This window comes from Lissotriton vulgaris, chromosome 1_2 (assembly GCF_964263255.1).
Source record: "Lissotriton vulgaris chromosome 1_2, aLisVul1.2, whole genome shotgun sequence".
Classification (NCBI taxonomy): domain Eukaryota; kingdom Metazoa; phylum Chordata; class Amphibia; order Caudata; family Salamandridae; genus Lissotriton; species Lissotriton vulgaris.
The window spans coordinates 218,596,388-218,613,663 of record NC_141686.1 but is presented as its reverse complement, the minus strand read 5'-3'; the positions used below and the strand labels follow the sequence as shown (position 1 = coordinate 218,613,663).

General features: G+C 41.7%; 1 protein-coding gene across 1 annotated transcript; it reads right to left on the bottom strand.

Annotated features, from left to right (window-relative positions):
• Positions 1 to 14,536: 14,536 nt before the first annotated feature.
• Positions 14,537 to 16,459, bottom strand: LOC147735046 (olfactory receptor 5AP2-like). The gene is made up of 2 exons (XM_086952573.1): positions 16,441 to 16,459; positions 14,537 to 15,498 (listed from the first exon to the last, which is right to left on the bottom strand). Exons 1-2 carry the CDS (start codon positions 16,457 to 16,459, stop codon positions 14,537 to 14,539), a joined length of 981 nt encoding a protein of 326 aa, XP_086808699.1.
• Between the last annotated feature and the right edge of the window lie 817 nt (positions 16,460 to 17,276).

Genomic DNA, 17,276 nt, shown 5'->3' with positions numbered 1-17,276 from the left:
TCCTACCAAGACTGGAGTTGCACCATTACATTTGTACTTTCAATGTTGAACAAGAAAACAGGATACAAATACAAATCTGGCCTGCTAGGTATGTTGGTCTACTGACTAGTTGGTAGATATGTCTGCTGCTATCTAATTTGAGGACATTGTTGACCAAAAGGCCGCCCTACATCTTTCTTTTTGGAACTAACATCTTTGTTGTTTTCTTTCACCCTGCTTTATAGTGCACCATGTCTGTCTGTGGTATACATGTGCAACATGAGGGTAATCTTGACCAACCACCTTTCCTGTTATATTGTTATTTGTTTGAGGAACACCACATTCATCTGCTTTGTATTATTTCCCTAAAAAAAATGACATTATATTACCTTCTGCTGAATTTCCTAAAATATTTACTTGTTGTCTTTTCCTTAGCTTCCATTTGACCTGAGACCTTTTTCGTGAACATTTGTATGGGATCTCCTCAGTCATTGATGATTTTGCAATGATGGTATTCTTTGCAAATGAAATAAGATCTTAGGCAAAGGCAGACAGTATTAGGTAGCTGGTTGCTTTATTTTGTGCATGCTGCTGCAAGACATTTTGTGTTCTATCAACACTGCTGCATATCCTCCTACCTTTAAAACGTGATCCCTCTACTCTTCGCATCTCCATAAGCAGAGTTTCAAATGAAAAACCAAGAACCTCCATGAAAGAATATATAATTTAGAACTGTTAACCTGTGGGACTTTAGGTCTGCCACAAACCTCAGGAGTGAGTTTACATGAATGTCCTCTAATTATTGAACAATATTATTATCAAACCTTAGTAAATGTTAGACACTAATTACAAAACCTAATGATCTAGAACTCAAAAGGGAAAAGAGTCTAGAGATTCCCAGCTGGAAGATTTTGTAGGAAATGACTGTTGCGCAAGGTGAAAAATATGCTGTGTTTTTTTCAGAATTATCATTTCCTTTCCATCTTAAGTGGGCCTGGAATATTATAAGAAAAAGTGTTTTTCTTTGTTCATTACGAAATTGAAAACCTAAACATCAACAAAGCAAAATCAGTAAAATATGCTCTTAAAACCTTAAAATGAGGATTGTTACTGAAAAAACGAGATTTTAAATTTAAAAATACATATGCAAATAATGATTTTTGTCCTGTGGTTCTGAAGCCTGGGCTCTAATCATCTGCAGGGACAGATACAATTTAGCTTGGGGTTAAATATGTGTACAGGCCTTGAGCTGTCCAATACTTTTACCAGCAGCTGCTGAATATCTTGGGTGGTGTGATGGTGTGACAGGAATGGTTAGATGTTGGCCAATAGTGCCTGGATACCCTTGTGAGTGAATAGCAGTGCTTTATAAATCCTGTTTGATTGATTGATTGATTTACTGTAAAAAATATGTTCTTCATATCACACCACAATCATATAAAACCACATTAGGCCAATGTCAAGTGTTATTGTAAGCAATTGGACTATTGGTTGAAAAAGGGACCTTGTCAGTTTGAACTACATAAGTTACTAAATACACCCATGCTTAAACTTCTAGTGGCTTGGCACAAAAGCAGACTGATCTGACTTAATGCAACGCATGAAGTATTTTTGCAACACCTTAACAGTAATAAAGTAAAAACACCACACAGGAACAATCCCAAACCATCCTGAACACCTCCATCACTGCAGCAACCTTGTGGGCCAACTACCCCTTCTGTTACCTCCATTAAGTCCCATACAGAGGGATTGCTGAGTTCTGATAGCAGGCCACACCCCTTTTCTCCACCAGTCTGCAAACATGCCTCCTGGTGGGCTCTTGGTTGGGGGATGAAGTCCCCTTCACTGTTTGGGGTCCTTAGGAGCCAACTAGCCTACCTGTTTCCTCCAGTAAGCCTAACACAGTGGGACTGGAGAGAGGTAGCCGCATGCCACACCCCCTTTCCACACCTCTCTGTGTCTCCTGGAAAGCTTTTGGTTGGGGGTTGAAGTCCCTTTGTCTCTTGAGGGTCCCTGAGGGCCAACACGCCTATTGTTGCCTCTAGTAAGCCCGACACAGCTGGATTGCTAAGAGGTGGTCAGATGCCATGCCCCCTTTTTCTAGCACGCACCTCCTGGTGCAATGTTAATTAGGGGATGACGTCTACTTTACTTCTGAAGCCTCAAGAGGCAAGGGGTGTGGCCTCTGTCCACCCCACAGCCATCCAGCTGTGTGGGGCTTCGTGGAGGTAACAGGTGGGCTAGTTGGCCCCTACGGTCCCTCAGCAACAAAGGGGACTTCATCTCCAATCAAGAGAGTGCCAGGAGGGGCAATTGCAGAGTAGTGGAGAAAGGGGGCAGGGCCTCGGCAAGTTGCTGGCTTCTGTTTTTTTTATTCTAGGAAGGGCGGCTGTGTGGCCCCCCTTCCTTAGATGCTTTTGAGCCCCTTGGATTTTGTCCCTGAGAGCCTGACCCATTTTTATTTTTTTTTGTAATAAAACAGGAGTCTGATTTCTGCCTGGGAACCGCATCCCCAGAGCACAGATCTTTGGTTGTTAACTGCCTTATCATAACTTGAATTAAAATTGTTGAGACCCTATTTGTATAATATAGCCCTTAGGCCTAATGCTGATATGTACCTATTGTTACAGTTTGTTTAAAGGGCTGTAGTGCAAAAAAGTACAAAGTGACCTTTAATTAATAGAAAATTAATAATAGTAGAATACACCGATATATTAAAGTACAAGAGGTAGCAGCAAAAAGAGTTTTCTTATAGAATGTGAATATTCTTCTCGACTGTTACCTTAATAAAGTTAATCAGTTAATCAAAGGGTATAGGTTATCCATGGAATATTAGCTATGGTATATCCTAATAGAGTTGAAGGGCATATAAGCTTTCAAGTTTTTGTATAAAAGTTATAATTTAATGTGTCAGTAAAACAACAAATATGGGCACAATTAGGGACTAATGAAGTTACAAGCAAGTGTAGAGATCCTTGCTGGAATTTAGTCCCTCAAGAGTTTCCTCCCTATTTTCTTTGATCCCAAAATAACAGATCTGATCTACTTAAAATGTTTGATTATCTGATTACTTTGTCTGCCACTTTGGGCTAACCTGAGATCCACATCATTTCTACAAATTATTTTGAGTATAAGCATTTCACCAACAAGGAATGCTGTGTATCAAGTGGTTTGGATGAAAGCTTGTAGTATGAAGTACCGTGTTAACCGCCGTCCCCTTTTAATGAAACCTAGTTTCTATTTTCATGTTAGTAATGTAACCCTGTATATCAAGAAAATATACCAATTCTGCACTTATTTATGCTGTAAAATTCATATTGATGTCATTGACATTGATTTCAGATACAAACTTAAGTTTTTGGAACCCCGCTACATTACAAAAAGTTCATGGATGTATCTCAACCATCCCATTATATGTTTATCCAATGTTTCCTTGTAGTTTTCCATGAGGGCAAGCTCCTCCCACCAGCCCATGTGAAGACATGCATAGCTGGGTGAAAAACGGGCCCCCATGGCAACTCTCCGGTCTTGCTGAAAGATCTGATTCTGGAACATAAAAAGGTTATTTTCTAAGCAGCATGATGCCATATTGACCAGCATTTTGTTGTGTTGAAATAACCATATTGGTCTACTGCCCAGAAAATGCTCCAGGGCTCTAATGCCATATTTATGGTTAATGCTTGTATAAAGTGTTAAAATGTCCAATATCATAAAAGATAGTCTTCTTTCCACTGAAAAAATCAACTTTACAGGGGCAATATAGTTAGGAAATAGAATTGAAAAAACCTTGGAAATTCAGTGAAAGCAAAACAAAGGTTACAGGGACGTTATAGTTAGGCTGACATTTCACTCATACATAACCAGAGAAATGTAGTTATAGTTAGCTGAGCTAACTATAGCTTTCGCCCCCACAATGCACTGCTTATGACCTCAAATATTACATCACTCATGAAATTGTCAGTGACATCACTGATTACATCTCAAATGACATCATTGATATCTATAGGCAGACTTTACTTAATAGCATCCACTAGATGTTTATTAATGTAGAGTTGATATTTGAGTTTGTGTGATGGTTTTGCGAACAAACGTCTTCAATGTGAATTTTTATATGTTTGTGGTGACTCTATAGACTGCAGCATCATTGGTAGTCGCAAAGTGCATGTGTTTTTCAAAATTCACGGACATATATTTAGACATATTTTAATTAATATTAGACAAAAGATGTTTATTGATATATTCTTTAAACTTAACATTTGGAAGAATTTTTTAATTAAAAGACTTTCATTTGGTGTTATGTGTCACAGCGATGCCGGAAGTCAATATGATGTCGGTAACCGCAATGAACTCTTGTTTTTGGTAAAGTGTATAGTACATATTTATACATATTATATTGTATGATACACATTTGTGGTTTAATATCAGTCGATAAACATTTATGTTTGACTACTAATTTTCAAACCAAATATTATTCTGTTAAATTTTCGGTCTTCACGGAGACGCTGATCCTTGCGAAGATCATGTGACCGAAAACAAAGAAATATGATTTTATTATACACTTTTCAACTGGGAAGAACACACCCATACATCAGTGATGTCATTTGAGATGTCATCAGTGAGGTCATGAGTGATGTCACTGACCATGTCATGAGTGATGTAATATGTGACATCATCAGCATTGCATTGAGGGCGCGCAAGATATAGTTAGCTGAACTAACTATAACAGGGGAATTTCTATGGTTTTGTACGAGTGAAATGTCCAACTAACTATAACGCCCCTGAAACCTATGGTTTTTCAGTGAATTTATAAGGTTTTTTAAATGCTAATTTCTAACTATAACGTGCCTGAAACCTTTGTTTTCTCAGTGAATATATATATATATTTATTATACTATGTATACATGTGAACATTTCTCAGTCCCCGTGTTTGCCTCAGTGTCACGTAAAAAATGGGTGGACTGATGTCAGCATGCGGACGAGGTCCTCTTAGGGCTCCGATGAAATCATATGGTGTCGCGAGAGGAGCCGTACTATTATAACGTCCTCGTCGACGTGCAAGAGCTAGGAAAGAATTTCTGTGGAATGTTGATGCAGAGGATTTTCACCTAAGTGTTTAGGCTAATCCTTTGGGAGCAACTGTATATGGTGCCACTCCAGAAACCGAAAGCAGAGGCCCTGCAGATGGCACACGAGGTGGGGTGCCCAGTCGTGTGCACCAGCGCGACAGCGAAGTGAAAAGCACCACAACCCACAAAAAAGGTAACATGGCACTGAATAACACAGGATCTTCTCTTTGTATCTGGCAGGAACAACAAAGGTAAACGTCCCTAGTACCAAAATGTAGAATTAGTGCTAAGGAAAGTCCCCCTACACTACCCAAACCCCACTGCACAACCCTAAAGCCTAAAACAATCCCCTATACTACACAAGCACCACTGCACTACGCTAAACCCTAAAACACTAGAACCCAGCATGACCCCCTACAGTACACACACACACCACTACACTACCCTAAATCCTAAAACACTACCCCCTACACTACACAAACACCACTGCACTACACTAAACCCTAAAACACAACCCCCAGCATGACCCAAGCCACTACACTACACAAACACCGCTGCACTACCGTACACCCAAAACACTAGCCCAGCACTACCCTCTACACTACCCAAACACCACTGCACTACCCTAAACCCTAAAACACTACCCCCAGCACGACTCCCCACACTACACAAACACCACTGGACTACTCTAAACCCTAAAACACTACCCCCAGCACAACTCCCTACACTATCCAAACACCACTGCACTACACTAAACCCTAAATCTACCCCAGCATGACCTCCCACACTACACAAACACCACTGCACTACCCAAAACCCTAAAACACAACCCCCTACACTACATAAACATGATTGCACTACCCTGAACCCTAAAACACTGCACTACGCTAAACCAGTGGTCCCCTCCTATTCCTCCCCCCTCACAGTATATCCCTTCACACATCACTTCAACCTTACCACAATCCAATATGCTCCTCGTCCCATCTGCACCATCCCGTTTCTCCAATCTCTTCTCCTCCCCCATCTTCCTTCCCATCACCCCCCTTTTTAGCCCACCTCTCCTCTGTCCCTCTCCCCAAGTGTACTTTCCTTATGCTCCCCTCACCCCTTCCATCCCTCCCCCCTACCCCCTCCTCCCCTCGTTATTCACCCCGTCCTCTCCTCAATCCCACCGCATCTCTCTCCTCCCTCCTACTCCGCCAGGAATGCTGCACTACTCCCCTTCCCCGCCCGGTAACCCCTTCCACTTCCCTCCCTCGGGCCCAGCAGAACCACTTCCTCTCTTCAACTCCCCTTTCTCCCAACACCCCTCACTCTGCCTGATGCCCGTTCCCTCGCAGCCACCTCTCCTAGCTGAGAGTCCTCCACAACCACCTCACCTCTTTTCCTCCCAAACCTCCTACATTCTCATGACGCCACACAGGCCTCCCCTCTCATTCTACCCAACCGCCATGTTCCGCACACCTCTCCCCCTAAATTTGTCCTTAATTCCTCTTCCTCTTGCAACACCAACATAGACAACTCTCCCTTAACCTCCGTTTCACTAACTCCCGCTCTCACCCACCACCCTTCCCCACTCATGAACCCCACACCCAAAATTACCTCCTTTCCTGCCACCTCTCCCTGCCTGCCACCACTCACTCCACCCCCCCTTGTTTCAATAGAGCCACCCAACCTTCCCCAACCCAACCTTCCGTGCTCTGCCCCATTCTCACTGGAAAACACACTAGGCTCTCTTATCACCTCCATCTCCCAGCTTACAGCTGCCATTTCACTTTTATGCTCTAAGATTGTCACCCCTTCTTGCACCGCTACTCCTTCCCAACTTCCCACGAGATGCACCTCGCCCCCTCACCCCAGTACAGCCAGGCTTAACCTATCGTCGGGAAACTCTGTTAACTCACTCAAGCCCTTGAACGCCACCCCTCCTCAACCGGCATACCCTAGCAACCCCACTATCTACGCCATTCCAATCATCACCTCTGTCAGAACAAAGCATCCACCTAAACCCCCCCGAGCACCCCCTCATAAGTACAATATCCCGATCACCCTTCAGAGCCCTAGTGCCCCCGTCACCAAAACAGTCTTGACAGAGCTGCGCTGCATGCTTCAGAACTGCAGATCTGCAGTAAAACACAAACTTGAAATCTCCGATACCATCACCCTTCATAATATTGACATGCTCTTCCTCACAGAGACCTGGTTCAAAGATACATCTCACTCTATATTTGATCTCCTATTACCCACAGGCTACTCTTTACTTAGGAATGACAGAAATGACAACACGGGGGGAGGTGTTGCAGTCATCCTTAGAAACACCCTCCAACTCAAGGCCTCTCCTAACAGCTCCTCCAAAACCTTTGAATGCCTTTCTCTTGAGCTTCAATTGCAACACCGTTCACCCCTCAGATTCCATGTCATTTACCGCCCGCCTCGTAGTGGCCCTTCGTTTATGGATGAACTCACCGACTTCATCAGCGACCAATACTCGCGAAGTGACAATCAGACCTTCGTGGGTGACTTCAATCTCCACTGGGGAGTACCGCAAGACTCCTCTGCGAACTCACTGGCCACTTTCCTCTCTACTAACGATCTTATCCAACACTGCACTGAATCAACCCATTCTAAGGGCGCAATCCTGGACCTTGTTATTTCTAAAGCAGGCATGCTTTCTACCACTACCCCAATTCATGTAGATTGGTCTGACCACCTCCTCATCCCATTCTCTCTTCAACTTTCACACTCTATAACTCTTGGCCAACCCAAGAGGGCCATCTCATGGTTCCGGGATGCTAAAAATATTGATGTCGGTCCCCTCTGTGAATCAGCTTTGTTATCTCTTCCAAGGCTCGACCCGAACCTAGATGTTGACGAACTCACCTCTCAAAGCCTCATAGTTCTTGCAGCTGAAATTAATAAAGTCGCTCCACTCAAAAGCAAAAGGTTAAGGCCCACTCCCTCAGCACCTTGGTTCAACAAATCCCTTTATGAGGAAAGGAAGCAGCTAAGATCCCTGGAGAAACAATGGAGGCAAGTGCCCTCCTCCGACAATTTGGCCAAGCTTCGCTCAGCAAGATCCAAGTACCACAAGCACATCTTCCTTGGGAAAGCGACACACTTCAAAACCCTCCTTGACTCTGCCAAAAATAGACCCAAAAAACTATTCGATCTCATCAAAATGCCTAACTGCTCTCCCCCAACCTCCAAGGTGGATGATTCTACAAAGAGAGCAGCGGATTTTGCTATTTTCTTTGATTAAAAAGTGAAATCACTTGTGGATCAGGTCGCTCATCCTACCCCTCCAGAGGAGCGCAAATCCTTAGCCATTTGGCAGAGCTTTGACCCCATATCTGAAGATGCCCTTCTCAAGTGCATACGAGAAACGAAGCCATCCAACCATTCTCTTGACCCTATCCGCAGTGCCATTGCCATTGACTTCTATACCCATTCCCTCTCCTATTGGACCACTCTGATCAACCTCTCCCTCTGACAAGACTCCCTTCCTGCCTCCTTCAAAACTGGGCAGGTCACCCCTCTTCTGAAAAAACCCACTGCTGATGCGAATGACCTCAACAACTTCCGCCCCATCACTAACCTTCCCTTTCTGGCGAAGATCACAGAAAGATGTGTAGCAAAGCAACTCTCCTGTCATATCAAGGACAATGATCTTCTAGACCACTGTCAGTCCGGCTTCATCCAAAACTGCAGCACTGAAACAGCCCTACTGCAAGTGGTTGATGACGCGTTGAGGATACTCGATTCAGGGGGGTCCTGTCTGCTAATTCTCCTTGACCTTTCCGCAGCCTTTGACACTGTCAATCACAACACCCTCCTCAATATTCTTCAACAGAGAATGGGCATGGAGGGCACTGTGCTTAAATGGTTTGCATCCTTCCTTTCTGGCAGATCCCAAATGATCAAAATAGCGAACAGTCTTTCACCTCCTGTGGCGGTAGATCAAGGTGTTCCCCAAGGCTCGATACTTGCTCCCACACTGTTCAATCTCTATTTAGAACCACTGGGAAATCTCCTAAGTAAATCTGGGATTCACTATCATCTTTATGCTGACGACACTCAACTCTACCTCAAGATTGCCTCTACTCACGATCTCTCCATCCTAAGCTCCACTCTCGACTCCATTCAAAACTGGATGTCAACTCATCAACTGATTCTGAATCCCTCCAAAACTGAATTCCTCCTCTTCTCCTCCTCACTCTCTCCTCCCCCGGTTCAATCATGGATGGATCAGATGAATCTACTAAACAATAAACCCATCATTGTCGACAGCGCCAAATCCCTTGGTGTCATACTAGACAAAAAACTTAATCTAATTCCCCACATCAATTCCATTGCGAAATCAGCTCGATACCAACTGCGCCTTCTTTGGGGAATCCGTCGCTTCTTCGCGGAGCGGGACCTTATAACCCTGGTGCAAGCACTGGTCCTCTCCAGACTCGACTACTGCAATTCTCTTCTTACTGGCCTCCCCAAATCCCACTTGTCCCCACTTAAGTCTGTTTTCCACTCAGCAACTCGTTTCATTTATGGGGCCAAAAGAAGCGATCACATCACACCGATGTTATCTACCCTCCGCTGGCTTCCCTTTGAGGCTAGAGCTATCTACAAGACCGCTTGTATCACCCACAAAGCCCTGCACTCCTCTTCTCCTCTCTACCTGGCGAATAAACTGAAACTCTCTGGAGGTTCTAGACCTTCACGCAATGGGGAGAATCTACTGCTTGAACCTCCCACTTTCAAGAAGGAAAGAACGATGGCCCAATCCTTTTCAGGCAACGCAGTGAGAATCTGGAACTCATTCCCGCCTCAGCTCCGGACCACCGCCTCCTCCCAGGCCTTTAAAAGGGACCTCAAAGCTCTCCTCCTCCAGAGACACCTCCAAAAGTAACTCTCTTTTATCTGAAGGAAGATCTCCCACTACTGATAATTTCTACTTCTCATGTCCATGGAAGTGCCTTCCCAGTGTGTTCTTGTGGTTAGAGTGTTTGCCTTTTATTGCAGTATTATCCATGTACTTGTGTTTGGTACCCTCTTGCAACTTGCACTCACCACTTTGCCCCTGTAACACACGGTTTGCTTCCTCTCACATGTTTTTTACCTTTGATACTTGCACAAGTGCCACTTTTGCCTACGTAATCGTTTGTTCTTGTGCTTGAGTGTCTAACATATATTGCAGTATTATACCGCAAATTATACTCTATAGCCTACACACTTGTCACTTTTTCCTCCTGTGCACTTTTTACTACCTCATGTATTTTTGGTAGCCCACATTTTTACTACCTCATGTATTTTGTTTGCTCACAAGTGTCACAATTACCTTGTCTACCTCATGTATTTTTGGTTTCTCACAATTTTTACTACCTCATGTATTCTTGTTTGCTCACAATTATCACTTTACCGTATGTAACGTAACGTATGCCTCTGCAATCTGTTGCTCGTGTAATGTTCTCAGTTTGTATCTTTTCTGTTCCTATTGTGAAGCGCTCTGACACCTTCGGGTAAAGTCCGCGCTATATAAAATTGCATAAATAAATAAATAAAACACTACCCACAGCATGACCCCCTACACTACAATAAACACCACTGCACTACCCTAAACCCTAAAACACTACCCTCACACTACACAAACACCACTGCACTACCCTAAAACCTAAAACACTACCCCCAGCATGACCCCCTACAATACACAAAAAACACTGCACTATCCTAAACCCCCTTATACTATACAAACAGCACTGCACTACTCTAACCCCTAAAACACTACCCCCAGCACGACCCCGTCAAGATACAAACATCACTGCACTACCCTAAACCCTAAATCTACCCTCAGCATGACCCCTAACACTACCCAAACACCACTGCCATACCCTAAACCTTAAAACACTACCCTCAGCATGAACCTCTATACTACCCAAACACCAATGCACTACCCTAAACCCTAAAACACTACCCCCAGCACTACCCACTACACCACACAAACACCACTGCACTACCATAAATCCGAAACACTACCCAAGCACTACCCCCTACACTACCCAAATACCACTGTACTACACTAAACCATAACACAAAACCCCCAGAATGACCCCCAACACTACACAAACACCGCTGCACTACCCTACCCCCTAAAACACTACCACCAGCATTACCCCCTACACTACTCAACCACCATTGCACAGCAGTGATGTAATGAGTGATGTCACTGACCATGTCATGAGTGATGCAATATGTGACGTCATCAGCAGTGCATTGCGGGCGCGCGAGTTACAGTTTGCTGAACTAACTATAATTGGGGAATTTCTATGGTTTTGTACGAGTGAAATGTACAACTAACTATAACGCCCCTGAAACCTATGGTTTTTTCAGTGTATATATATATCTATACATATCTCACTAAAAACACAAAGGTTAAAGTGATGTTATAGTTAGGTTAACATTTCAGTGGCAGAGTAACATTTTTAACTCAGAACACCACAAAATTCACCAGTTATAGTTATCTCTAGTAACTAAAATGTGTGCCCTACAGTAACTTTAACTCACAGCCCCATCATGCATAGTCAATGAAAGTCTAGAAAATGTAAAGAGTGATGTGATATGTGGAGTAATTTCCTGTGCCTGGTGAGGGAGCGGATTATAGTTACTTTATGGTACGAGTTATAGCCAGGGCTATAGAATTATGTATCAGGAGAGCACCAGCGGTGTTCACTAAATTATGAGGTAAGAAAAGGCAAATTACGCAGCCATTTTTACACATGGCAATACTTTCTGGGAAAATATTTTGCCTCATTAGTACCAGTTTACCAACTATAAATTGAAATAAGAAATTGAAAGATGACAAGATAGCCTTTAAAAAGAGTCTTCCACTGCCGATCTACATAATGATTTGCAGAGCTTAACCAAAAAAGTGTTTATAACTCAAACAGATCAAAAGTTACTAAAATACTGCTACACTTGTTGCATTATAGCAGAAAGCCCTTTACCACAGAGTGATAAATCACTTTTCCTTTGCCAATTACTAAATGTACGTGTTCATATGACATTATTACGTGATGCTCTGCCCAGACAGTGTTCACATTATTAAAAGGAATAATTAATGAGGTAATATTGGCATAAAATATGGCTCTTTACACCACATAATTTGGCTTTTCTTGCTGCCAAATTCAGTTAACCCAGCTGAATAATTTTTCATCTACCTAGTCCTAATTATAACTTGCTCATGACATTTTAAATGATGCCAGTGATGACATCTAAAAAGACATCCTTGACAACATCAGTGATTACATCATTCAGTCATAGTGAAATGATAATGAACATAAACTTTAACTACATCCACTCAACATATAACATTTCTGTAAAGTCACCGGCATGTAATGGAATGTACCCTCTTTTAACTGCCATTCATCCAGCTAGAAAACAAAATGCCTCCACAAATGTTAATGATGTCACCTCCTTTTTAATCCTTGAACAATCAGCCTAACATTTTTTTTCTTTATTCAGTTTGAAGTCAAGAGATTGATCGGTATGCATTTTCCACTGATAAAACACATTCTGCCAGTTCCTATGGACAATCTTCCATACAATACACACATTCCTAAAATAGAGTCATGCTTTCATCCCAGTGTGAGTTAAACTATTTCTAAGTGTCTCACATTTACATTCCACATTATTCTATAATCTGTATACAATCTCAATACCATCAGTGACGCTTTGGAAATTAACATTTACACCTTAAAAACCTCCTTGTTACATAGAATTTGCCATCAGCACTGTGTTACAACTATTTAACATAGACACCCAGACATCAACTGATTGCTAATCCATGGTCAGCAAAATCTCACAGGCTTTTCCCATAAATTGTTTGTAAAAGGCTTTGCTGTTCAGTCATAACCTACTTGAAACATTCCTCTGTAACCCACGTCCAATGCACTGAGCCTTTACTACTTACACCCCCAACTTTACTTGTTAGTAAACATCGCACCATGTAACTTGCAACATGAATATCCACACTTGACTCCAGGGATCATGCTATTACATTTTATGCACTCATATGTGTACAGACACCAACTTTATGCTGTACATCACTATAGATCCTGTACTAACAACTATCATTTTTTAAATTGACGTTTGGACTTATTGTAATATTAATTTGAGATGTCATCAATGATGTTATCAATGATGTTTTTTGAGATGCCTTCAAATATTTTTTTCAAAATGTTATGAGTGATATAGTATTTGAAGTATTGAGCAGCACTTGATGTGACTGCAAGTTATAGTTCATTCACTAAACTATAACTGTTGAATTTTAGTGTTGTTTCAACACTAGGGGGCATATTATCAAGAAAGGTCGATACATTATCGCCGCTTTTATCGGCAGGAAACTGCCGATAAAGCGGCGATAATGTGCTTGATAATATGATCTATGGATTCCAATCGAAGCCCATGTTAGATGTGAAGACATCTAACATGGGCATCAATTGGAATTGCATAGAGCATATTATCAAGGCCATTATCGCCGTTTTATCGGCAGTTTCCTGCTGATAAAAGCAGCGATAATGTAACGACCTTTCTTGATAATATGCCCCTGGATTTTTAGGGACATTGATTATGATGTCACTTTAACCTTTATTTTTTTGTGAATTTCTGTTTTTTTTTCTATCATATTCAAAGTTGCGACAAATCATGGCCAACCACCAATGCTACACATGGTCTTAAGCTGTATAGAGAAGGGGGGTGTCCATTACCTTGCTTCCAGCCAGAATCTGTGCCTAACCTTCCCCCTGCTGGTATACCAAACTTCCAGCCAGACCCTGGCTTAGCCTCAGGAGGGGGATTTGTCACCAATCCTGCTTTTGCAGAAAATAAACTGGTGCCAGATGACATATGTAACAAATCCTGCTTCCGTAGGTACCAGCACTCAAGAACAATTGTATCATCAAATACTGTTATTTAATTCCAAAAACATCATCACCAATAAATGATGTATTTTAGCTTGACAAGAGCCTTGCTCAACATTCACCCAACATGTTACTTATTATATGCAATGATCCAAAAGGAAACACCACTTCTTGTCACATTATCACAACAGAATTAGGAAAACTGTTATTCCAAAAGCATCATTTCAATGTTTTACACATATAAAAGCATATAAAACTCGGCTCATCTGCACTCATAGTTTCTGTCACACATTTTGCCTTGTGTATTTGTTTTAACTAATGATATTTAACTAAAGAAAGATCTAAAGGGTTATATTCATACAGCAAGGTACATCTCAGTGAAGAGGTCGTGTGGCCTTCATTGTACCCTGTGTGAAGTTATTGCTGCATGCAATTTGTGTGGCTGGAAATAGTGTTATTCTCATGTCAGTTTTACAGTACTGTTTTACAAAACATACATTTGACCTTTGCGTTGTAGCAATAAAAGTGTGTATTAGTGTCTATTAGCTCAGTTGCTCCAAGTATTGGACCGCCTTATTTTCAAGTCATGGAGGTATCCATTATTGAAAGAACATGGCATGGCTTCAATATCTTTTTGAATGCTTCTTTCATATCTTGATTCCTTAGGCTGTAGATCAATGGGTTCAGAACAGGGATTAGAACTGTTGAGAACACTGCTACCACTTTGTCCTGCTCATGTGAAGTGCTGGAGTTGGGTCGAACTTCCATGAAGAGAATTGTCCCATAGAAAAGAAAGACACAGATAAAGTGTGAGGTACAGGTTGAGAAGGCCCGTTGTCTTCCTGCAGATGTACGGATCCTCAAAACAGCATCAAGAATATAGCCATATGAGATAACAACAATAAGGAGGGATATCAGCATCACAAAAGAGGCACACACAATACGCAACAGTTCATTGAGGGTAAAATCAGAGCAAGAGAGCTTCAGAAGCACAGGATAATCGCACATGAAATGGTCAATTACATCAGGGCCACAAAAAGATAACTGTAAAAAGCAACCTGCATGAATCAGAGAGTTCAGAAAACCACCAAAATATGATACAGCTACCAAATAGAAAGTGATACTCTTCGTCATTGTAAGGGTGTAAAGCAAAGGGTTACATATAGCCACATAACGGTCATATGCCATCATGGCCAACAAGAAGAATTCAGTGCTGCCAAAGCCTGCATAGAAAAAGAGTTGTATTAAGCAGCCAGAAAATGAGATGACTTTCCTCTCAGCAAGCATGTCAACAAGCATCTTGGGGGATGAAGTTGAAGAGAATCCAAAATCCAAAACAGCCAGGGAGCCGAGAAAGAAGTACATAGGTGTATGAAGACGGGGAGCCATGCAAATGATTATCAATATGCTTACATTGCCCAGCAAGGTTAAGGCATATATTAAGATAAAGATTATGAAAATGAGGACTTGGAGGTCTTTGTCTGGGGTGAATCCTTCAAGTATGAATTCAGTCACAATGCTATCATTTTTATGTCTCATAGCTGCAAGTTCTTATCACTGCCTTAGGGCCTGAAAAAAAAATCACATAAGATAAACAGTAAAGAGTAATGGTAATCATGTATATTATGTCACTCTTTAATTGCAGTAGGCACTGCCATACGGGCTGAAGATAAACATGCTGTTACAGTGCTTATTGATATCGATAGGTAACTTTTTAATTTAAATCACTGTACATTACCTTAAATCAAAGCATCAAGTAAGCAATACATCTTCATATTACATTAACTGCAAATATGCTCGATCTCAGGTGAGATGAATGATACATTGTTTTGTCTGCAGTTAAGGCCTACCCATTTCCTGGTGTGATCGGATTCTTTCAGGGCTATTCTATTCTCTTCTCCTGCGTATTCCTGGATATCTTACTAAATGTCTGTGTTGCTGCTCTACACTTTCCCAAAGGGAATCACCATTCTACTCTTTTCCTAACTACTGGTGTATGTAGGACCCCCACTCTCTTTGGGGCTGACGTTTTTTCCCTATTTTTTGCGCTTCTAACCTTACTCTTTGAGAAAATAATAAAATAGTAGGGGTCCACCAAGCAATAGTTTTAAGTTAGCTTTCCTCTACACTCTAGCTGTCAGTCAAACCTGCTACTTACACAGGGAATATCAATCGGATTCAGAGTTGTAGCCTAGTCTATTTAGATGATGTTGGAAAGTGTTTTGTCAACAGTGATAGGTACCACTTATAATAAAGCTGCAAACACAATAGGCCAGATTCACCAAAGTAATCTGAGACAAAATCCTAACTTTACGACTTTCGGTATTCACAAAAGTAATTTAGTACTTGTAAAGTTAGGATTCCAAACTTTACTGCTACTAAGTTGAGACAAAATTGTAACTTTACGACTTTCGGTATTCACATAAGGCATTTAGGAGTAGTAAAGTTAGGACTCCAAGCTTGCATGCCGCTAAAGTTGGAACATTTAGGTAATTGGACCATAGAAGAAACTGAGTACATTGCTTTGCAGCTTACCACCTAAATATGTTCACATTGCATGTGCTTGCCATCGACCAGTTTGCCTGACCCATGGATTAATAAAAGTAAGCATGGGCCTAGTTTGCGTAGCAGCACTACACATAATAGACTTTGAACTTCACGTAGTACACGTAGTATGCGTAGCATAGCTGATGACACTGTGTACTTGTCTGCACTGTGAAGTTATTGCAAAATAATTGCAAATGGCTTTCTGCACAGTGCCAGTTATGATAAAATAAGTATCTCTATCTTTATATGCTGAAGTGCATATAGTACTTTCACAAAAGTGAAACTGAAAAATTAGCAAGCAGTGAGAGAGGTGATGATTTTGGGATCCTCCTTAACCTAGGGGGAGTACCAAACAGATGCCTTGAAAACAAAAAAGCACAACTTATTGAATGATTTGGTGGTGATCCCATCCTCTTAGGACCACCCCAAGCACAGTTATTGGCTAAAAAACATTCCCAACCAAAGGCCCTGCAAAGCATTATGGGAGGAGATTAGCAGTGGGCAGTAAATATTATATAGTATCCAATATCAAAATATTTCTACAAAGAGTTGCAGTTCAACGCATCTGAGGATGTTGTTGTTTTAACGCCATGTGGTTAAGCACAGTTATTGTACTGTGCTATGTGCAATTTGCGGAGTGCAAAGTAGTGCAAACTATGTGCACCATTAGTGTAGCGTAGTACTATGCCCAGGGTTAATTTTAAAGGCAGTCTGCAGAGTACGGCTGCCTTTAAAATGACAGCAGGCAACACAGCAGTGCACACTAGAGTAA